General features: G+C 35.7%; 3 protein-coding genes across 6 annotated transcripts in view; all 3 read right to left on the bottom strand.

The window, feature by feature from the left end:
- Positions 1-6,395: 6,395 nt before the first annotated feature.
- On the bottom strand, positions 6,396-8,714 carry LOC128234400 (uncharacterized). The gene is made up of 2 exons (XM_052948616.1): positions 8,377-8,714; positions 6,396-7,791 (listed from the first exon to the last, which is right to left on the bottom strand). Exons 1-2 carry the CDS (start codon positions 8,712-8,714, stop codon positions 6,396-6,398), a joined length of 1,734 nt encoding a protein of 577 aa, XP_052804576.1.
- A 4,381-nt stretch (positions 8,715-13,095) lies between these two features.
- LOC128234401 (tripartite motif-containing protein 66-like) lies at positions 13,096-15,238 on the bottom strand. The gene is made up of 2 exons (XM_052948617.1): positions 14,901-15,238; positions 13,096-14,187 (listed from the first exon to the last, which is right to left on the bottom strand). Exons 1-2 carry the CDS (start codon positions 15,236-15,238, stop codon positions 13,581-13,583), a joined length of 945 nt encoding a protein of 314 aa, XP_052804577.1. The 3' UTR covers positions 13,096-13,580.
- A 5,779-nt stretch (positions 15,239-21,017) lies between these two features.
- LOC128234966 (uncharacterized) overlaps positions 21,018-25,510 on the bottom strand; it is a 33,313-nt gene continuing 28,820 nt past the window's right edge. For all 4 annotated transcript variants that reach the window (XM_052949619.1, XM_052949621.1, XM_052949618.1 and 1 more), the window contains exons 2-3: positions 24,275-24,420; positions 21,018-23,812 (exon numbers count right to left, since the gene is read on the bottom strand). In XM_052949619.1, coding sequence (XP_052805579.1) covers positions 23,516-23,812; positions 24,275-24,420 — 443 coding nt within the window. In that variant the 3' untranslated portion in view covers positions 21,018-23,515. The remainder of the gene's footprint in view (positions 23,813-24,274; positions 24,421-25,510) is intronic.

The following is a 25,510-nucleotide window of genomic DNA, read 5'->3' on the forward strand; positions in this document are numbered from 1 at the left end:
AAAACTTAAATTAATATAATGGAGTACAATTGTTTGGTTATTAATTTATCTGCATATGTCACAAACAGAAAAGCAATATTACAATAATTTTGTATCAAACATATCCATTCGTTGAAAAGTTGGAGAATGCGTTGGTTTGATTATATGCCTCTTGTAAGTCTAGAAGCACCCTGAAAACTACATGGACCAACTTAAATCTGGTTTAATATTGTCCCGACTGAAGTTTGCTATTTTTTATATTGTTTTTAATTTAAAACACTGCTTCTTGTTGCACTCCCTCGGGTCTCTGTTTCTACATTATACAATACAAGGTACTTCAAATCCGCTGCTAGAGATGAGCTCATTATTCCTCTGGTGATTTGTCCATGACTGCCTCTACCTGTTGCAAAAAAATAATATTCATAGAAATAACCACATTTACATTTCTGTCCACATAAACTTGAACAGCTGATTACCTTACAGGTCAACACATGCCATGGCCATGAAGATTTTATTTCCAATAACAATATTAAATTCTTCTCTTCCATTTTATTCCTAATAAAACTAAGGCCTAAAAAATACATTTGTCTCGAGTTACCCGACTGTAAAAAGGTGCTGACCATATTGTTTTTAAAGTCAGAGGGTAAATAAAGTAAATAAAAAAGAAATGTTTTTTTAATGTAGTTTAAAACCTTTACCGCTTTATACAGACATTCTCAGTTTCATAAAAATAATTATATAAAGAATGATAACCATCCTTTCTTCAACTTACAACTCAGTAAATCTTTAAGAGTGCAGCTTTAACGCCAAGCCGCCAATTACGTATGCATAGGATTAAGTGTAAGGCTTATCATTTGCTGGTCTTACCGGTATCCCGCAATAACATAGCTGACCTTTCCATTCAAGCTGTCCTTTGTTTTAGTGATTAATGCACCAGTCAATTGTAACCACGCACCCCCCCCCCCCCATGGTTCGGGGAATAGCATGGATTTTGACTTTTGGTCCAGCCAACCCCGGCTAAAATTCCCGCCCTGCGGAAACAAACAAATGGTAAAATCCGTGCATTTAAAATCCCTGCTAAATGCACTCGAACCCCAGGGACCCTAGGAAAGGCCAATTCCCTGCTATATATAAAGCGAAGACAATTAACCCCCGCATTTGCCCGGCACTGAGGGGCCACCTGAAAGGTAAAAACACGGCCCATTTCCCTGGCTATCCCCGGTATACCCCCTGACCTGGGGGCCGTGGTTACAATTGACTGGTGCATGACATTAAAGACCACTGTCTTAGTTTTGAGCATAATAAATAAATATATAGGGCTTATTTAATTGATACATCAGTTTACTTATTGGGTAGCCCATTCACTGGTATCCATTACATATATGGTTTCGACATTGTTTAAATATTTCATTACGGACTATTAACATTCTCAACAACCGTTATTTACCTGGTAGAAATATAGGCAACACTATGCCAGTCTGGGTTCCTTGTTCCAATGATTTATTATTTCTCCTGAAGAAGGAATGTTCAGTCTCTTGAATGCATGTTTGCAGGAATGTCCTATTAAATAAACTGTCATTTGCAAATATATATACTTATAATTCTAAAAAAATTTTTTTTGCAGATCAGCGTTTTTAATTATTTATTTATTATTATTTTTAATTATTTAAAAAGTATTGTTACTCTCTTCTATTTTCAGAATGTTTCTCTCTTATATTATAAGGATTACGTTTAGTGGAACTACATGTTTATGATATCTGAAACGGTACAATAAAGACAAACAAACCCGTGCCTTTCTAACATTCCCACTAGAAGTATTTGGTTAGCTTCGAAAGTTAGACTGGTAATACTTTCATATTAAACTAAGACCCTGTCTAGTCATTTTCAGTGGCCTCTCTCACCTGGTTCTGGCTTATTGTTACTTTGGTAATAATTGGCTGGAGTCTACTTGAAGTCGGCCATCTTGTGTATGTTTACATCAGATATCAACCTGATGTCTTAACACAATACGTTTAAAGAATTTAAGGTCTGGAATGTTTTTAAGATATTGATTTATTATATAGCTGTAAAACAGTTTAATCTGTTTTGAACTTTAAAGGTATTGGTATTGTGTAAACGCAAACTGTATGCAGCGGACGTGTACCCTGGTGCCGCTTATCTCTCATTTTGAGTTTTAATATCATCATTATCATAAAAGTACCAATAAAATGAAAACAATAAACCACTTAAAAACGAAAATATTAATCAATGAATGTTATTTGGGAACAAATCAAACTAAATATTGCTTCGATGTTTACTTTTTAAGGACAAGGTCGAGTTTTTTGCCCACGTCTTTTCAACGGTGTCGGAGATATTAGACAAAACCGTCCCTGTGTCTGATTCTTGTTCAACGTTACAATGAAATCTGCTTTTGCTACATGTTTCATTTATTTCAGAGTTCGCATATGCACTACTACAATGAGTATTCGTTTGTTGTTACAGGGTTAAATTATGTTTGTTAAAAAGGGACTACTTAGTGAGATTTGTTAGAATATAGTTCATTTTAGCGGTGTTTATATGCGGTGTGAGCATGTTGTTTCGCCAGTACAGACGTTGCTGTTTATTCATGACCTTGAACAAAGGTAAATGATATAACTAAGAATTCGAATGTGGGTTAGTGACACACAGAGCTAACAACAAAGCTCAGTGTGATCCTCATACAGAAGTTCTAAGACCTTCCCAGGGTGAATGTCGCAATTACCCAGGGCGTCACCCTGAACGACCCATTGGCCAACATCCTTACGGCCCGATACAACATGCCGCTTGTGTAGTTTGGAATGGAATATCAGGCACTTCTCACAGTAATATTTCGAGCAATCCCCACATACTTTTTTTCTCAATATTAAGGCTCTCTTCTTTGTACACGGAGCTGGAAAAGTTATGTATCAAATCAGAGGCATTTAACACCGAGTCTATCAGTCTATCTGATAGTTGGAACTTGGAATCCATTTGTGAATTTACTACTAGTTTTGGTAGTAATAATTATCGTTTGTTTAAAAAGAGTTGTGGGATTGTCGACCGATTTATCTGGTTGACGTCAAATTATTATATGATTTTTTTTTATAATGAAGATGATAACAGTAATAATAAAATGGACCATATTGTAACTTTTTAAAAAATATATCAAAAGCCCTCCAGCTGAAGTGTTGATGTAAACAATTGTAAAATAAATATGTTATAAAGTTAAATTAATACCATAAACAAAAGATGAAACAGTACATTAAAACATAAATACTAAAGTATTTGACCGGAAGCAAGAGTAGATTCCAACTTATCTTGGTTTGCAATCGGATACCGTACGATCTACACCACAGTGGACAATAAAAGGCATGGTGTTTTATGAAATCGTTATATGATGAAAGCACAATTTATAATTATGGTAAAAAGATTGTCAACATTCGGGGCAACGAGAGTTGTGAATATTCAAATGTATGTGATCCATAAACAATCCAAGCGGTAATTTCTAAAGTGCTGAACTGAAACCTCTTTAGATCTTCTATGTTTAGTAACAAAACCCTTACATGATGTCAGTCAGTTTTCCAAATTAATGTAGTGTCGACGGAAGAGCACCGAGTTACCGAATAGAAAATGACCATACTCGCTGTCAGTGTCAAACTATATAGACATAGACCTGATCGACATTGTTTTATAATATCGCTAGATCGCCATACTCTGACAGCCCGTGCTTATGGCAATTAAACGTTGACGTTATCGGCTTTCAGCATTTGGAAATGTTGACATGTGACGCCGGTTACATGCCAACTTTACGCAAAAGGATGTGCACGGCTCACGGGAAATTTAGTTTTACGCCGTCTTGTACATCAGTAAATGTGTGCGTATGGTAGCGGGCTGTAACTTGAATCAATAGAGAAGTTGCGAAAAACAGTTGCGAATATTTTGTACTATATCATCTCAGTATGTGTTTTTTTATAAATACATGTGTGATAAAACGAGAAAGGTGACTTATGCGATAACAATAATTCCACTAGTGTACGAGTAGTAAGTATAAAGATTTCGCAAACGACTTTAAAGCTTGACTATTTTCTATACGTTAAGCTTCACGTACACAATCACGTTCACTCTAATGGCTAATACAATTTTATTATGTTATTTCATTACTAAGTTTTATTATAAATATAATTTCTTTATACGTACATCCAGGATTTCATAAACTGCACAGCTATATTTATTTTAATTATAATGTTATTAGCTAGGTGACATCATTAGCCCAATAATTGGCCTGAAGTCAGCTATATACTGCTGACTGAGGCCACATAACTCGGTCAATGTGAAATCGCCTAATAAATAAGTACTTTTTAAGTAAACTATAACGTTTGCAATGGCAGTTTGGTTAAAAACATTCTAATACCTTACCTTACCTTATTATTGAAGCTCATCTCCCTTTTGCATTCATGGTTGGACTTTTGGCTCATGGCTGATTTTGACATGCATCCTTTTTATCAATTAAATTGATTACAGTGTACAGTGTAAGGAAGCATATCGTTTCGTGATAATTTCGTAAATCATATGGCAAAAGTTACAAATTATTTACAACTTCGTTGTCCATTTTGTCGGTTTCAAAAACAATAATGTCATAAAATCAACCAACAGCTTAAAAACAACTGTAATATCAACCGTTCAAAGTAATTGAAGTATTTAATAGGCTAGTTATTCTTAATATGTTTTAAGCAAGGCACAAAAAATTCAAAACATTCCGTAAAACGGAAAACAAAATGGCTGCCTTTTAAAGTTATTTACAGCATTCTTATACTAGAGCTAGTTCAGTAGCCAATCATAACGGCAGATTGCCCGACTGGTCGATACTAGGCGAAGTTTGACATATAGTTTTAATCGTCAAGTAAAAGTTCAACGATAGTCCTGATAACCCGACAAATACAACAACAACAACAACAACTTTTAATGCATTCAGGCAATAATGCCTATAGCATACAAACGGTTTACGAGCAAACAGGTAAAATTTAGCGAGAAGCATAACAATAAAATGCAAACAAAAAGATAAATGATTGTTAGTCAATAGTAGTGAACTATTTTGCAATTAAAGGTAAATCTTGAATGCTTATATAAAACATTTTATTAAAAATTTGATAGATCAAAAATTAAACAAGTAATTCACCCAAGTCCGAGTGTTTGTTCAACAGAAGTTAGATGGAGTACTATTTGTCCAGTCGTGAATATCATGAGCTAACTCGTGTTTTTGTATGTAGTCAATGACTTGACACCCACGTGCTATTCAGTACTACGAACAACTTTCAATGAATGAAAAGTATTATAAATTTGTGAATGACATCAAACCATGGACATATAGTGAATAAGTTGCAGCAATGTATGGTAAGATGCAATAATTTGTATGATATAAATACGTATACGTACTAGTTGATTTATACATGAATATATTCATGTTCGTAGGTAGACCTTTAAGTACCTGTAACCATTACAATAAGATAAAAAGAGTATATCAGCACGATGTATAGTCTAGATTATGTTTAAGGATGACAAAGGAAATAATAATCTATGTAAACTATATAGTATGTTTGTTATTATTCGTATCATTTAGCATATGAAAATGAATCAATATTTAAGATTCGTAATTAATTTACCGAAATTCCGCAGGGCCATGGCCAATGCGGACAAATACATTTATAATATATTGTTTTAACAAGCAAAAAAATCCTAAATGTCAAATAAGAGTAAAAAAGCAACTTCATAAGTTTATTTAGAGTAATTTAAAATAGTTAATGTTGTTATGTATAATTTTGGTTATTTAATGACTGGCAGTGTTAGAGTTAAAACGTCATAATATTTTCAGTATCTCAGGGCATTAGTCATGTGAATGTACTGCAATATCCTATATAAGTGATAAGGATTTATAAGTAAACTGATAACCTTATTTCTCAACGGGTGATTTTGAAAATTACAAAATGTACACATGCAAGACTATACATCCATTGGATGAATATTTTAAACCTTATTCCAACGAGACCAACCAAGTTTTGTCTCGGTCGTAGGTCTAAAAAAACACGGACTGTATAAAATTATACATATAGGTATATATATCGAGATTGTAGGTCTTTGGATCACAGTTGTAGGTTTATGAAATACAGTTGTAGTTCTATGGATCACAGTTGTAGGTCTAAATATCACAGCTGTAGGTCTGTAGATAACGGTTGCTGGTCTATCGACCACAAGTGTACGTGTATTTATCACGGTGTTGGTCTATAGTTCACGGTTGTAGGTCTATAAATCAAGGTTGTAGATCTAAGGATCACGTATTGTATTGTCTATAGATCAGAGTTGTGTATATCACGGTTTGTTGTCTATATATGAATCTTATCATATTTTTTAATCACTGGAAGTCACTACTGGAGCTCCATCACCAAAATATTATTTTGCTGACCCCCCACAATAAGCCTGCCTGTGCGGGTGCAGTACAAGACTGCCTGTGGAATATTAATGCCATCTCCCTTTCTGACCAGTGTAGCCAATTTCTTCTTGCCTTCCTGGTCGACCTGCACCACTGTGTTTGAAGCCTGTGAACTCACAAACACATGCCCACACTCACTCACATGAACACTGAGTGGCCAGTCAAAATCAGGGTCCATGAGTGTGGCCAGAATGTTGCCTTTGGTATCTATGGTGACAACCTTGTTGTGGCTGGAGGCTAAAATGTAGATCTTACTGCCATCTGTGCTCAAGTCGAAGTTGTTCACTGTAACTTTGCCAGAAGTGTCTTCGTAGACCTTCTTCAACAGTTTGCCTGTTGTTGTATGTAGGTACAGTGCAGCGAGAGAGCCAATATATAGCTGGCCCCCATGGTGTCTGATGGAAGAACACAGATGGTTTACTTTGAATTTCCTGGTCGTTGTAATGGTGCCAGCTGACACGGTAAGAAAATGGACCTCATGTTTGGCAGAAGGGTAACCGTCAACAGCTACAGCTACCTGATGGTCTGAGATAAGGCAGATGTCCTGTGGAAACTTAGGGATATCGCAGTGGCACGTCACTTTGTAATTGCTGTCTAACACCTTTGCTCTGCAATGTTTACTATCTACTAAAACAATTTCTCCTCCTGAAAGTTCTATCATACCAATAATGTCACAAAGAATTTTGTCTGCCTTTATATTCACCGCAAATGTGTTTTTCTCCTTTACCTTGAAAACCTTGAGTATATCAGAGGACTGTTTGATTTGTCGCGATGACTGTTCAAACTGTGGATCAAGATACACCTGGATGATTCCAAGTGCCTTTAAGTCAGACAGCAATTGTTGAGGGCGTGTGTCAGGCTGGAAAGTGATAGTCGCCTCTGGTTTCATGGACAACGCCTGGAGAAGTTCGTTAGCCTCTGCCATCTTGTCCTGGCATTTCCTGTAGCCAATGTAGGAGCCGGACTTACTGTCCTTGTCCTGAGATAGGGCGGAGTCAAGTAAGACATGGAGCTGGTCATGTAGGCGGTCACAGTGGTCAATGTCCTTCTGAAGTGACCCATCCAGGTCAGCCAGAACCCTGTCCATTTGTTCCATTGTCCTCTTCTCCTGATCATCTAGCAGTTGATTCAGCGTCTTCCTAAGGTCTTTGATTCTTGTCAGCATGGATTTTCCTGAAGTATTCAACAAGTTTTGGTTCTTCTTTATGGCATCTTTCGTCTGGTTCAGTTTAGCTGTTACCTTTGTTACATTGACTAGAAGCTGCTTGAAGTTTGCCATCTTGTGTATGCCTTTGGTTACGTCAGATATCAAGTTGATGTCTCTGCATAACCTGTTCAAAACGATTAAAATGAATGGAATGTATGTTTGATCACATATCATTAGATATATGTAAAGCATTGTCAGCATGTTTGCTTTTGAAGAAGAAAAGTCGATGTATATGTTTTTGATAGCATAAGTGTCGACGTCTCGTTGTCTTCGTCGGCGCCGCTACTAAAATCAGTTCAAGATGTTCAAATAAATCTTGTTATACAAACTGAAAGAATCAATGCGCACAAGCAAGGCCCATAACCATGTTATAAATAAATTGATGCAGTACATGTTGCAGACTGCTTGGCGGATCCGTGGTTTTGTGGTAAAACACCTGACCGTTATCCCAAGGGTCGGAGTAACGACTGTGCCCTCCCTGAATTTTCACACGACATACCCAGCATCAGCTTTTAAATACTAATTGTAGACAGTGGGGGTCGTTGACCAGGATTCATGTGCAACATTGTTATACATTTGCAGTGTTACATTAACTGGTGCTTTTACTGGGGCCGAAGCCGTTGGCATCCTAAGGTAATGCCCCCTTACAAAGCTTATCTGTGACCCTATGCAAATAATCTAACAATAAAAGTCAATATGAAATACTAACCTATGGTTCAGGGACACACATATGTGACAACAGAGCTCAGCATGATCCTCACACAGCAGTTCCAAGACCTTCGATGGATGCAAGTCGCAACTTACCAGGGCGTCACCCTGCTCAACCCATTTGTCTACATCCTTACGGCCCAACACAGCATGGCGCCTGTGTATTTTAGCATGGAAGGTCAGGCACTTGTCACAGTAAAACTCTAAGCAATCCCCACAGAAATGTTTCGCCTCAACATTCAAGTCGTCTTCTTTGCACACAGAACATGAAAAGTCATGTTTCAAATTATTTGCATTTAACACCGAGGTTTCCAGAGGATCTTTGCACTTGGAGGCCATGTTTGAATTAAATACTTAACAATACAATACAATAACAATTATGGTTAGTTTAAAAATATTTGAGGGATGACCCAATGACTTATCTTGTTGATGTTAAGTAAACATATGAATTTTGATAATGAGGCCCACGATGATAACAGTGATAATATTATGCATATTGTAGACTTAAGTTAAATTGATAAAATGCCATTTAGCTGAACTAATCAGAGATAAATATTTTAAAAACATCCATATTAATGCAAGATCTTTTTACGAGTTAAAAACAATATATGAAAGTAAGGATAAAACAATACATAAAAAGCGTTTTCTGAAACCGTTTTGCAACCAGTAATGTATTTCTCTATGCATAAGTATAAACACATATAATGGTCAAAAAGAGAATATGACTTTAAGAACAGTTTACACTTAAACACAAAGAGGTCTTTGTAATGTCTGTCATCTGTCACCCCGCGAACTTATGTGCATTATGTATATGCGTAAAGTAAGGATATTGCTGGTGATAGCTAATGTTCCAAAATTAAGACATCGTGATTTTTTTTACATATTATGCATGGAACTTGGTTTGAATTATCGTCATGAAATATGCCTTGGGGCTAGTTGATCCCATCCCTTTTCCAAATATTTGCATTTCTATAGTCTTTTTCCCGGATGCAAATTTTCCCATCAATTCCCGTCAATGTGCTCATGAAGTTAATTTATCAAATGCATGCAGCTTAATTTCGGTATATTTTCATGAAATTATAAAATGTTAATCAATTCTAATTCCAGCTGTTGACGAGTCAACGTAAGCTCATTCTCTGTAAGTATTTATAACAGACAATCCTGTAAAATTGTTTTCTTGCGTTAAACTCCCGATTTATATTAATAAATATTCAGAATGCATGCGAACGTCCGAACTATCCACAGTATGTTGATGTTGACCATATCAATGTACTGCGGTATGGCGACGTGATGGTTTAACGCCAGGTTTACGACCAACGTTACAATTGTTACATGCACGGTGAGCGGAATATAACAAATACAGCTGTCTGCCCGCCGGTTATAATTATGCTCACATTTATAGGTGAGGTTCTTTCCGCAAATGGATTCTGTTGAGGGATTCAAGTTAATGTTAAAAAGATTTACCAAGCATTATAAACAAACGTTAAACAATATGAACAATTAAAGATACTTATCAATTTTAATATCATGTCTGCGATTGCCTTCTTATGAGGACTAATACCAAACAAAAATGAAAACGTATTTGTTTTCTCCACAGAACTCGTTAATGATGTCAATTTATTTGTTGGATGTTTGCACGAAACTTTGATAATTAAGTGATGCGTTATATATGTTAAAAACGATATCTTTTTGTATCAATATTTCATGCAACTTTGTTTCTTCATATAATCTTGAGCACTAAGTCTTATTCATCTGGATGAGTATACGCGTTTCACTCTACCGGCTTGGGAATTTCGCTTTCGTCTCTAGGTTCCAAAAACCTGCAGTTATAAACAAATCAACCAAACACCTCGGGCAATTACTCAGTTATATCTTAGTTGTGATAATTGAGTAGTTATCTTCACTGACCTTACACATATAGGTGTAATCATCCTTTAAATTAAAAAACACCAGTTCATTTATTTTGTATGTCTTGTCCAATGTTGTGTATATAAAACCATGCATTATTTGACATTTGTTTTGTACATTGGTATCAACTAAACCTGCTGTATATATGTTATGCTCTCCATGTATGGAGGAAATAAAAGATCTATCTATACCATCTCGATGCCAAAGATGCGGTGACCTTACCGTCAATCAGGAAAATCGCAAACGGTACGTGGAGCGATAATCTGAAAGTTAGCGTGTTTTTTGAAGAAATTTATTTTTATACTCCGTTAATGTTGTAGATCATGTTGAACACGCATACATGTACACGTTTATTGGACAGCTTAATTATGTTGACATTTTCGTTATTAGTTACGAAATTGTAAAGGACATTGTTATCATCTGAAATACATAACATCTCATAGAGATTGTTTTCGGCAAGTTATTGTGGCATAAACTCTTCATTTATATTTACCAGTTCTCTTGTACGATGGGGCCTCTAAGTGTTTATTCTATGCAGTATTGGACAGTTTGAAGCCTTTCTCCTTTTCATATCATCAAGGTATGTTGTTTATTATATCATTTTAATAACGCAGGTATTACATATCAATGTACAGTATTGCAATATACAGATATAAATACAAATTATTTTGCATACAACTGATAACCTCATTTCTTGATTAAGGTGATTTAATTATAATGTGTACGCGTGCAATGATATACATTCGTTGGATAAATATTAAATAAACATGGACTACCCCTTTAGAAAATGATGAAGAATAGCTTTCGTCACGGTTGTAGGTCAATAGATCACGGTTGGCGGTCAATAGATAGCGATTGTCGGTCAATATATCTCACTTGAAGGTCAATAGATCACGGTTGTAGGTCAATAGATCACGCTTTAAAGTCCATAAATCTCGGTTGAATGTCAAAAGATCACGGTTGTAGGTCTATAAATCACGGTTGTAGGTCAATATATCACGGTTAAAGGTCAATATATCACGGTTGAAGGTCAATAGATCACGGTTGAAGGTCAATAGATCACGGTTGTAGGTCACAAGATCACGGTTGAAGGTTAATTTATCTCGTTTGAAGGTCAATAGATCACAGTTGTAGGTCAATAGATCACGATTGAATGTCAATATATCTCGGTTTAAGGTCAATAGATCACGGCACTAGGTCGACAGATCACGGTTGTAGGTCAATATATCTCGCTTGAAGGTCAATAGATCACGGTTGTAGGTCTATAGATCACGATTGGCGGTCAATAGATCACGGTTGAAGGTTAATTTATCTCGTTTGAAGGTCAATAGATCATGGTTGTAGGTCTATAGTCACGGTTGTAGGTCTATAGTCACAGTTTTAGATCAATAGATTACGGCTGTAAGTCTATAGTCACGGTTGTAGGTCTATAGATCTCTGCTGTAGGTCAAAAGATCACGGTTGTAGGTCAATAGATCACGATTGTTGGACTATAGATCACGGTTGTAGGGCAATAGATCACGGTTGTAGGTCAAAAGATCACGGTTGTAGGTCAATAGATCACGGTTGTAGGTCAATAGAACACGGTTGTTGGTCTATATATCACGGTTGTAGGTCAATAGATCACGATTGTAGGTAAAAAAATCACGGTTGTAGGTCAATATATCACGGTTGTAGGTCTATAGATCACGGTTGTAGGTTTGTCTATAATCTTGGTTGTAGGTCAATATATCACGGGTGAATGTCATTAGATCACGGCTGTAGGTCTTTATATCACGGTTGTAGGTTTGTTTATGATCAGGGTTGTTGGACTTTATAATAAAAGCTGCAGGTGTAAAGATCAAGGCTGTAGGTCAATAGATGACGATTGTACGTCAATATATTACGGATGTAGGTTGATATATTAAGGAAGTAGGTCAATATATCACGGATGTAGGTCAAAATATCATAGATATCGGTCTGTACATCACGGATGAAAGTCTGTTTATTACGTGTGTAGGTCTATATATCACAATTGTAGGTCATAATATCACGGATGTAGGTCTGTATATCACGTGTGTAGGTTAATATATCACAGTTATAGGTCAATTTATCACAGTTATAGGTCAATAGATCACGGCTGCAGGTTTTTATATGATCTGGGTTGTAGGTCTATATTTCAAAGCTGTATGTCAATAGATCACGGATGTAGGTCAACAGATCAGGGTTTGTAGATCACGCGTGCAGGGTTGAAGATCACGGTTGTAGGCCTTTATGGTCACAGTTGTATGCTTATATGGTCACAGTTGTATGTCTATATATCAAGACTGTAACGCTATTGATCAAAGATGTAGGTCTTAAAATCATGGTTGTTTGTCTATATATCACTGTACTAGGTCTAAAATCACGGTGTTTGTCAAAAGATCAAGGTCCATAGATTACGGTGTATATCTATAAATCACAGGTGTAGGTTTATAGATCAAGTTTTTTTTTAACTGAAATAAAATATTTTGATATTTCAATAATTGTTATCACTGATTTTGATAAACGTTTGCATATAAAAATGTAATGATAAGTTTTAACAATTAAATCATACATTGATAGCTGTGATTACTCTACCAACTGAATAGTCCAAACGAAGAATGAAAGGTTGTAATAATGCTTTACTTTCTCCAGTCTCATTTGCTGATTTCACGGATTTTATGTTGAGTCATGTTTTAATTTTAAATAAAGCTTCTTCGGTTTCTCCTCTCTTTTGATTATCTTTCTTATTAATTGACCACTGAAAATCACTACTAGATTTTTATCACCAAGATTTTGCACTCCCCAAATGATAATGCAACAGTGTAGCCGACGTAAGTTGATGCAATCTCCATTTCTGACCAGTATGTCCAGCTTCTTCCTGTCTTTCTGGTCAACTTCCAACACTATGTGGGGTCTAGTTGAACAAACTAGCACCTGTCCACCCTCATTCAGATTTACACTGTTCGACCAATTAAAGTAACTGCCACGCATTGTGGCCAGAATATTACCTGTGGTATCAATTGTGAAAATGTTGTTCGGTGAGAAAATTGACCTCATGTCTGACAGAAGGGTACCGACCATAGTTACAGCCACTTGGTGGTCGGAGATGTTTCAGGTGTTCAGTGGATTCTCCGGAAGATAAGAGTATGATGTTACTTTGTATCTGCTGTCTTTACCCTATAGTCTGCAATTGTTATTATCTACAATCTAGAAAGCAATCTCTCGACCTGGAAGTTTTGTTATGCCATGAATATCATAATCAATTTTTGAGTGTATTGAACTTCGCTGTTAGTGTTAAACGTCTCTTTCACATTGATAACCTTGAAGGAAAGTCTGTTCAGATGGTTGTTCACACTGTGGACCACGATACGCATGGGTGTTTCCTAGTAACTTTAAGTCATACAGAATTTGTTTAGCTCGTTTGTCTGGCTGGAAAGTGATAGTCGCCTCTGTTTTGGTCAACAGCTCCTGGAGTAGTATTTCTGCCTCTACCATCTTGAACTGACATTTCCTGTAGCCAATGTAGGAGCTGGACTCATTGTCCCTGCTCCGGGCTTGTGTGGTTTCTAATAAGGCATTGAGTTGGTCATGTAGGAGGTCACAGTGGTCAATATCCTTCTGAAGGGACCCATCCAGGTCAGCCAAGACATCTTCCATCTGTTTCACTGTCTTTTTCTCCAGCTCATCTAGCAGCTGGTTCAGTGAAAACCTTAGGGCCTTGATCTTCGTTAGCATGGACTTGCCTGAAGCTTTGAGAGAGGTCTGGTTCTTCTTAGTGGCCTCTCTTATCTGGTTTAGGCGGGCTGTTACCGTGGTAACATTGACTGGAAGTTGCTTGAAGTCGGCCGTATTGGGTATGCCCCTGGCTACCTCAGATATCAAGCTGATGTCCTTGCATAACCTGTTTTAAATGGATATAAGAAATAGATTGTTCGTTTGATTACAATTTATTTTATATCTTTAAAACAGCGACGGTGTCGTCGTGCAAAACAAACATTGGCCATCACCCAAAGTTGTTCAAGACATTGAAATGAACCTTGCAAAAAACAATACTTAGACGTTCCATAATTCTGCTTTTAATAATTTTTGAGTAGAACTCCATTTTCTACTAAAGAAAACAAAGCAAAATAGAATAGCGCTTGCTTTCGTTCCACCTAGCTCTCGTTTAACTTATAACGCTTTTGGAATATCGAATTATTTCAATGTATTGAGGTTTAAAATTGTTGATAATTAATACACAAAAAATAGAAAAAGTAAATATTGTGTTTTGAAATGTAACAATGCTTGGCAAGTGTCAAGCTACAATTAATTGTATTGACATAATTTACTGAAACTGTCTTTTATAAAGAAAAGAGTAAAATTCATAGATGATACATTTTATATTTACGTATAGATATTTCAGTAATCGTGCTCTTGTGGTAAAACACATGTATTTTAATATAGTTCAGTGAGGGGTTCTTTATTATTTTCTGGTTGAAAAATATTTGTTAATAAGGAAACATACTTATTAAAATGTGTAAGAGTTATCGTTAATTTACATGCTTTTTCCCAGTACAGTCGTAACTGTTTATTCACTGAATTAAAAAAAAAACAAAGATAGAACTAAGCACTCACCTATGGTTCAGCGGCACGCAGAGGTGACAACAGAGCACATCGTGATCCACACACAGAAGTTCTAAGACCTTCGAAGGGTGAAGGTCACAAGTAATCAGTGTGTCAACTAGTTCCGTCCACTCGTCCACATCGTTACGGCCTAATACAACATGGCGCTTGTGTATTTTGGCATGGAAGGTCAGGCACTTGTCACAGTAATATTTGGAGCACTCTCCACAGAAATGTTCCGCTTCAATATTCAGTTCGTCTTCTTTGCACACAGAGCAGGAAAAGTCATGTAGTAAGTCTGAGGAACTTAACACCGAGTCTGTCAGTTGATTTTGGAACTCGGAAGCCATTGCTGAGCTGACTGCTTGTTAAATAAGCAACAATTCGGGTTTGTAAATAATATTTGTTGGATAATAATTTTATCTTCTTGGTGTAATATCATATCATATAATCATATGATTGCTGACAATGAAGCAGATGATGATAAAAGCAATTAAACTATGGACTATATTGTTATTTCTTTGTAAACTTGATTAAAGGCCTTTATGCTTTAATTGATGTAAACATATGTTACACATATCTGAGCATTTTAAAGATGCACTATTACTCCCAAATAAGATTTACCATATTTAATAGAATTATTTTAATTCACCAAAAATGATTAATAAATGTCGAAAACAATGGTTCTTTTGAAGGTTAATGTGTTTAATTTGAAAGAAACGTACAGAAAACACAGTATTTCTACCTTATGAGACAATAGTAGATCACAGTAAGTATTTTTGCATTCACCAATCATTTAATATTTTAGTGTTTTCAGCTATTCAATACACGGATATAAACTTGCTATCAGTATTTTTTTTCAATAAGTGCATTATTTAGTAAGAAGTTGAAAGTTTATCACTCAAAATTGATGTTTGTTATACATTTGTATGTATTTATTTTAAATAAGACTGTCACTTTAAAAAGAACAACAAATTAGTGCGAGGTACTTTTATGTGAAATTAATCAAGGGTCTTCAACATTTCAAAGCGGGTGAGGAAAGACAAGCACAAAACGTTTATGTTTTATTTAGTTTTGTGGAGCAATCGTTTCAGGAGTAATTGTGACACGCTTAGGGTTATAAGGAGTTGACCAAAATTTATGAAATAAGATTTTATAAGATGAGCATACAAGGCATGTGTTACAACCGGGCCAACTTTATGTAACAGGGTACAATTCTTTGCATAAATTAAGGATAGATTATGTGTAACCTTTTCATGTTTTTTTAGTTCGTTCACTGTGACCGTTGTATTTTTAATTACCTGTCTTGTGACCACGACCATGTAGGAATAGGATAATAGTTTGTTCCCGCCATTGCAATCATCTGATCCGTCACAAGATTGAGGTTATTATTCAGAGTTTGATGAGGGGGATTGGCCTTCTTTTATAAGTCACCATTTAATGATAATGACATCAACCCCGCAATTCATTCCTTATATTTACACCAATAGTTCATTATTTCATTCAAGAATTGTTAAAAAATACTCCATTCCTTTTGAGAAAACCTTTCACTAATCCTTTCTTAACCATTCTGTAAATAGACCGACCCGAATGTAACCGGAAACATTTTTTTTCAGATGACGTCCCAATAACGCGGGAAAAGATCAACCAATTAAAATCACGTTTAAAGGTAAAACTGAAACACTTTTGGCAACAATACATTTAAAATTTAATAGCTTAACACTTTCTAAAATGTTGATTTATATTTTACGCGACCTGCTGACACAATACAAACAATCACAAGATCAATAGTTTTCATGTATATTGTTATGCGATGAATTGCGATCCGAACATATCCGAAATTGTTGCGTTTATCGGTTGATGAACGCATTTGCTGAAAGGCAGTTCATTTAAGGAATGGAAGTTAAGGTGTATATTTTCTTATTTGTTCAGGATTTGGACATATATTTTGGTGCGTAATATTTCTAATATTGTATCTGCAATTACTCTTTCTGTATTTGCAATGAGTTGATATGTGTTTTGTATTGATGATTATGCATAGGTACACATTTACTTTTCTGCACAAGTTTCTGAGAATTCAAGATGGCGGCAAATTCTTATCTAGTTGATAATTAACTTACCCATTTACAATCACTTTGCCATCACCTGATGCCATGGACTATTCCTAACCAGCCACGGTAGAGAGAGAGGCGGCTGAATACGTGTACATCCTTTCTTTCCACAAATGGTAAGCTATTGTTGCGTGTGTGTTTGATAGCCTATTGTATGTACTGTCTGCTATTGTTTGTCTATCATTGTACTGTTTTTATGCTTGTTTTTATGTCCTTTATTTTCATTGTTGCCACTAGATTAAGGTCACGCTTCATTGTTATAAATTGTTAAAAATCACGTTTAAATATGTTGTTGATTTATAAGGATAAATTATACCTGGTATATTTGTATAAGATTAAGTATTATATTATTCTTATGATTGTATTTGTCTATTTTCAGCACGCAATTATCATTATTATACGTTAAATCATCTACAATAAACCTTAAATCTGGACAATGATTATGACTTTTCAATACGAATATAAACGAGCTGATATAACTGGTTATATACAACATATCATATATGGTCTAGTCGGGCATGTATCTTCATATTACATCTTGGAACAAGCATACAGATTATACCGAACTATAAGGAAAATATGTTACTCCAAAGATGCATTATTCAATGTGCTTAAGCACTGAGATTGCTTATTAGAGTATATACATTATACACTTCTTCATTCTACATATTCATACACATACATTGAAAATGCTATTTCAATGACATGTTTTTCTCAAGAGGTCATGTTCGAAGGTTTAAAATACTATCGTCATATAATTCGTGACATCAAAGAAACATAGCGTGCCACCTGTAAAAGTTTTTTCTTAAAGCTGCACTCTAACAGATTGAACGTTTTGAAAGCAAAATTATATTTGCTAGAAACGAACATTTTTTTCCGAAAATGCATGGACACCAGTGATTAAAGCCTGCTGTAAAAAAATAAGATCGTAGGTTTTCATTTTTATGATGAAAAGTTGATGTTTTATGCATTTTTCTTAAGGATTAAGAAATGGTTTTAGCCTTAAATCATTTATTTCGAACGTAAACATAAAAACTGCGATCTAATCTTTTGGCAGCAGTCTTATATCACTGATTTTCTGATATTGACGCATTGGCTCATTCTAAGACATCAGTTTTTTTTGGTAAAAACGGTAAATCTGAGAATGCAGCTTTAAGTTGTGTATACGTAAACATCACGTATTATTACGTAAGTAATGATATGTAAAAACACTATTAAACGAGCATCGATAATTAAATTTGTTTATACACACAAATCGGGAATAATGCGGTAACATGTGGTATTTAAAAATGTTCGCGTCAATAAAACGATGTCTATTACCATTCTGATGAGGTGAATATTTGGTATTTGTTGTGCACTCTATCTACAAGCTTCCGGGACACAGACTCGTTATTTAACTGTTTCCTTTTCGAGTTGGCCCGTGGACCATTATAGTTCTCATAAACAGACACGCTGAACCTGGTGTGCAAGCTTATTTATACTCGTACTGGAACCTTGCCCATTCGTCGAGTACTCCGTTAATATTGTTAGTCATTGTAGGTTGTTGGAGCATAGTGCACAGACAGTATGTAGCCCTGGTTATAACTACCTTGGTTCTTTAAAGTGCACCAGTGTATAGCACTGTCACACGGGACCCCCATTTAACGTCACTCCCGGAAGACTATTAGTATTTAGACACGCTGAACGGCTCCACAGTCGCATTTAAACTTGTCGTCGGCTTCATTGCCGCTGCCTCTATCGTCTCAAGACAGAAGGCGACCACATTGGCCTGCTTTTTTGTGTTTATAAAGTAGACCACGATGCTAAACTTTTCCAAACGCTTTACTTTTATCAAGAAAGACAACTTGTATTTCAACACCATTGTCGAGACAATGACAAAGACTATTATAGAGGTAGGTAAGCTGGTTGACAGTAAAATCACCCGGATTGGAATCGGGTAAAGAAATGTGTATCATGAAAAAAGCTGAATATGTTTTCAAAGACCTTCTTCATAGTATTTTATAGAGAAGTTGGACGATAATTTGATGGGTTCGAAGGATCTCCTTATTAAAGACAGCGCAAACATTTGAATATTAGATTAAAAAACACAAGAAGTTAATAAAGAATTGCACAAGTCACGTGAAGGTTAGATAAGTTCTGAAGAAAATTCAAGTAGAATACGATTATCAATGTCATCGGGCCCAGATGATTTACCAACCGAGAGACTACTTATAACATCTTTAACTTCGGTGGGTATGAAAACAATCGAATGAAGTTAAGCATCATAAGTTATTAAATTAAGTTGAGGTCAATGTAGGTCTGGATGACAAAGAAATCATTGAGGATATTGACCTTGCCTTCTTTGTCTGCAACGCACTGACCATCAAGTGGGATGGTTAGTGGCGAATGCCTCATGATTTAACTGATAAAAGACTTAAGAGTTTTCCATTAATCCCTAGTAAACTGGATATGAGTTCGAAGTGAGTGAATCAAAATATTTCGATTTTGAACCCCGGATCAGATCCACAACTTCATTACACAGCCCGCGAAACCTAGTCCAATGTATTTGAGTGTTAGTGAGTTAGCTCGTTGTCGATTTTTTTTCATTTAAACTAACTATTCAGAAAAAATAGAAGTAAACAAATTTATATTTGTTTCCCTAATAAGTGCCCAATTAGTGTTCGAAAGCTTCTGGCAAAATTGAGTATAGTTCCCATTGTCATGTTTCCTTGTTCTACGACGAGTGACCTTCTTAGAATAAGAATGTTATTTGAAGTGTGTATGATCTGAAATACATAGTTCAATGGCAAACTATTGCGATAAGGATTCTTTCGCCCTGGATTTTCGACTAAAGTGTTTAGATTGAAATCACCAGTAATGAGACTATCATCAATGCCACTTTCTTTGGCCAAACCTAAAGATTTGTCAATGAGGCTAAGGTAGTTATTACCAGCTTTTGGAGGACGATAGAACCAGCAATTAGTACACGTTTTGTTGTGCCTAATTGTGCCTGAATTTGAACAAGAACAGCTTGAACTGAAGTCTTAACTCTTGTTAGGAACAATGCAAATCACAAAGTATCCATTATGCTGTAATAAACACTTGTGAAGGTAAACAACCCTAACATTAACAACTTTGTTTACTTTAACAAAGTTCTGAACAATCAGTGCATTGTGCTCAAATATTTTAACATCGCCATGGATCTGAAGAGGAGAATAACGCCACAGCGTCTTTTCGCTTTTAATTAGTTTTTTTTTATTTATCTTTCATTGGATTAAAATTTGGTAATTAAATGTTTGGTAATTTCTACGCGATACTAAATGTTGTGTGACCACTTAGTATATACTAATCTTGAAAGCCGCATTTCAAAAAGGTATGTCCAGTGTTTTTCTTATTGTTGCTTTTTAACAATACATGTACTAATTGGCTTATTTTCCTCAGAGTAATTTGTTTATATTGTTCAAAAATTTGTTAAAGTTTACAACGTTGTAAACGGTATTGTTGTTAGCTTTTAAACGTAATATATTATTATTTGCTCAAATATTTAGATTAAACAAGCATAGCTGAGTTAGTTATCTCAAAATTTGACAAGTACCGCAGATGTGTCTCCATGAAACTCTTAAAGTAATACAGTTTTGAAAGTTTAAAACAATCAAAGTAACAACGTTGTTAACTTGAACAATTTTCTGAGCAATCTGCCTATTGTTTCTCAAAATAATCATCAAGTGTGTTGGTGTTGTTTTATATACAAGTTAAGGCTGTAGGATAATCCCCCTTTTGGCAATATCCCCTTATCAGATGAGATACAAAATTCGCCATGCTTAACATTCTAAGCAATTTGTCTGGTAAATAACCTTCCAAATTTATATGGGGTATTTTTCTACCTAGCAATAATTAAAGGGGTTTTGTCCTGCGGGATTCCATGTCGGCGACATAAAAAGATTTAAATAAAAATATAAAAAGAAACACCAAGCAGTATCTTATAGATAATTTACATCTCCCACAGTGTATGTCATACACTTCATTTTAACAAAATACATGACGATTTCCGTTTTATTATTCACAACCGAGTATTTGTTACATATAATCACATTAAACACATGTACGTACAACTTATAAATGCGTTACGACCACAGGAGGCAGTATCGGTCATGGATGGTGAAAACAATGATACAACCTTGTACAATAATTATATCACTTTTCATCAACCATTGCCTGTCTGGCCACCTGTGGCTAACAATTTTACAACACAAACAACGGCACCTACATATCAACCATCATAAGTAATTAGTTGTCCCATTCTCAGTTTTTAAAACAATGATAACTTTTTTCGCAAATCATTTGACTTCACTGCTGTGATAATAAGGACAGTTTTTACATGTATATCACAAATCAACAACAAATTTACAACATCAGCGACGACATTAACATATCAACCATAATAAAAAGTGATAGGGCCTCATTCTCGATTTAACAAAAATGTGTTGTTATTTTTTCACAAATTCATTGAATAATTTGAAAATCTGAAACTTAAGGTAATTTGTTTATAAATAATTTCGCTGTATTGCTTTGTTAATACGGACAGTTTTTGAAGCATATATATATATCCCAAATCAACAATAAGTTATAAGCCCCATTTTTGATACTTTTTGCATGTAATATAATCGGCTGGTAAGCGTCTTGTGAAGCTATTTCATACAGTCGAACCCGGTTAGCTCAAACTCGCTTGAATCGAACTCCTGGTCGGCTCGAATAAGATTTATATGACCGTTTTAATACTAAGGGTTAACGCTTCCGCTTGGCTCAAATTTTCCGAAGCTCGAGGTATTTTCGCCGGTCCCTGAGAGTTCGAGCCAACGGGGTTCGACTGTATTTGAATGGGTCCTGATTCAAATCACAAACAGTTGAGAGTAACCACTGACAGTCCAGTGAAAACGCCAATGCGCTACAACACATAATTGGTTATGAACCCTGATTTTATGTCGGTAGACTTAAATACGATAATTATTAAGCGCTCTGACTTCACGCTTTTCCCATAATTCCTATGTGATATGTGGCGCTGGGTTTCAGAGATACGTTCCATTCGGAGCTCCTCGGCCATTTTCTTCAAAAATAACCTCGGATGTATGCCGGTATATCAGTTGAAGTAGTTCGTATTTTTTTTTAATTTTATCGTTAATTTAATTTAGTGTTTAAGAGTTGTATTAATTGATCTAAGTTTAAATTGATTACCAGTGAAGTGTATTATTGCAAACATAATTAAGATTTTCAAGAGTAAAGACGTAAAGTTTAACTGCTAGATAAAATTACTACGCGATCTACTTGCAGCGGACTTAAACGTACCTCTTTTTGAGAATGTAAACCGTCCAAATACATCCGAGGTTGTTTTTGAAAAAATGGCCGAGGAGTTCCGAATGAGATACGTTCATTGTTAAGCGCGCGCAGCAAGCCGAGCGGTCATTGTGTATAGTTTAAATTAATTTATGTTAAAGTATCATTATGCTTGACAGTATCACCACTCAAATAGCGGGTATTTGGTATTTATAATGATATAATTATTTGCCCTTTGATAAAAGCCTGCAAGCAAATTTGTCAAGCGGAATTGCCCTTTTCGACCCTTTATTACTTAATCGTTCAACTAATAAGGTTAGTTCAATGCAAAAATATCTCAAAAGGACGAAATTTCCTAACACTGTTCAATTCACATCTTTACATCTCTAAAATCAGCAACTATTTAACACTTCACTAATGTATATTTCAACATACTATTGCTTAAGGTGTATAGCCTTTGATAATGTTTAGATTCATTTAAAAAAATGGAGAATGCAATGTTTAATAACCGTTAAAAAATCAAAGTTCTGCAATGAAGTCATTATCCAATCAAATCAAATTATCGAAGACACTATCCAATCAATGTTCTGCAAGTCTTGACGTCACTATCCAATCAAAGTTCTTCAATTCTTGATGTCACTATACAATCGAAGAAAATATCCAATCGAAGTTCTGCAATTCTTAATGTAACTATCCAATCAAATCAAATAATCGAAGACAATATCCAATCCAAGTTCTGCAATGAGGTCACTATCCAGTCAAAACAAGTTATCGAAGTCACTATTCAATCCAAGTTCTGCTATTCGTAATGCAATCAAAGCGCGGCATTTAAAAAACAACATGATGAACATTTTGACAAACTCTCTCATAGATTTCATGTCGACGACTAATTTTATTTTAAAAACAGAAATTCAAAAAAACAAACACCAACCATAAACTTACAGAATATTATTTTAACATAGATTCGTCAATTCAAGCCTAAAATCGTTTCATATTTAAAAGCGTTACACTAGCTTAAGGAAGCATTTTCTATCATACATGTATTTCCTTTAATTATGACTCCAAGAACTATTAAAAACTATTATATTACCATTGTCATAAGCAGTTGATATTTTCACATGACACAGAGCAATAATATTATTTTGCATGTGCTTTGAAATCATGAGAGAGTTCCTTTAACATTAAGCAGAGCAACTATTCTTTTTACTAAATTGCATCAACATCATTGGTTAACCTGAGAATGGTAGATAACGCGGACAAGACTGTTGCCGATAACGCGAGCGTCATTATCGCTTCCGGTCGCCTAGCGGAGGAGACGCTGGTGAACACTATGTTCACACTCACGGGAAAACTATTGCAGTTGTTGTAGTCAAGGCAACACGACCAGCAGTCTATGCTCTTGTCCGAACACTCGTTGTCGCATCGGGAATGTTTGACGTCACACAGTCGATCCAGTGACGTCAGACTCATGACACCGCTTTTAACTTCAAACTTTGCATGTGTCTGAAACGACATTTTGTTTTAATCTGATTAGAAATCGGTCGGTTTCAAATACTATTAATGGTTTCAATTTTGTTTTGTAATATTGGCAAGTTTCTACAATCTTCGTTCAAATAAACATTTCTCTACATAGGTCAACGTTAATCATATTGGCTTTTACCATTATTATTATTATTAAATACAAACAAGCACGTACCTTTACTTATAAGTGCATGCATATCTAATTTGTTTTAAAATACAATGTCAAATACAGGGACAAGCCGAGTAGTCGAAAATTTAAAAAAAAACTTTTAAGGGCACAAGGACCCAAACGACAATGAACTTTAGACACAAACGTAAACATCACATACACAAATACAAACACACAGAAAAAACTTACACCACAAACAGAGAGACTCATTGAATGAATGCATAGTATTAAATGCGCAAAGTTAAGGGGCGGAGCATTATGATAATTATGTTTACCTGACAGAAATGTTTTTGTCCTGAGTCGGTGGAGGTATTACACGGCTGGGATGGCGCCCGGTAGGGAGCTGCAAGACACCCGTCTTCTACAGTCCCATTTTCTCGGTTCCAAGAACATTCGATACAGTCTAGTCCAGCCGACAACCCTGGAAACATTGACAGAATTGATTTTCAAACCATACATGAGCATTCTACGGTGTAACACGGCCGCGAGGGCGCCCGAAAGGAAGCTGCTAGATAACAGGGTTTGAACTTTCCTTTATCGCGGCTCCAAGAGAACTCGATACAGCAAAGGCCAGCCGGCAACCCTAAGCGAGTTCAGTAAAAAAAATAAACCTTGCAAAGTATCCATTTAATAATGATATGCTGTTCGGCCAAAGGAGCGCCCGGAAGTGAGCTGCCGTTTTGCCGCACCGTTTTGTGTCAGCGTTCCTTTACATCGACTTTAAAAGCACTCGATGCAATATCTCGTATGTGCAATTAGATGCATTTATACTTAAAGGTATGATTTTGTCAATTCCTATCAATCTATAATGGTCATAACAAAACCATAAAAACATCAGATTCAAAGCAATAACACACCAGATACAACTCAGGCCCCAATTTCTTCGATTTCCTTCGATTTGGCACGAACCCAATCTCACATCTCGTTCTCAACTTGTTCATATATGTTTAATGAGCATACGTCACTGTGACGTATATATCCCAAAATGCCTTTTTACAGGCATTCGGAACTCCTCGGCCAGTTTCCATCGAACGAAAACAGCTTGGGACGTATAAGGACGGTTTACAATGTCAGAAATCTTTACATTCAACTACACTGCAAATAGATCGCGTAGTGATTTCAATTTAGCAGTTTAACCTAACGACATTTTCTTAGGAATACTAATTATTTATGCAATAAAATACTTCACTGGTTAACAATTTAAACTTAGATAAGCAACATACACGTTAACATTTTACGAACTACTTTTACTGATAGTCCGGCATACATCCGAGTTTGTTTTCAATGAGAAATGGCCGAGGAGCTCCGAATGTTAAACAGGGTGCATGATAATCGGGACACACGTGGGTTCTATCCTGCGATCTATCTCGAGCTTGCCTGAGATCGCCTAGTAGTTATGACTGGTCGCAGGGATGACAAGTGATATGACGTTACGCAGGATGCTAAGACCATTTTCAGTTTAAAGTTATTGATCTCTCCGGTGCCTTTAATAATGGGGCATACTTGTTAGA

The sequence above is a fragment of the Mya arenaria genome, chromosome 5 (assembly GCF_026914265.1).
Source record: "Mya arenaria isolate MELC-2E11 chromosome 5, ASM2691426v1".
Taxonomy (NCBI): Eukaryota; Metazoa; Mollusca; class Bivalvia; order Myida; family Myidae; genus Mya; species Mya arenaria.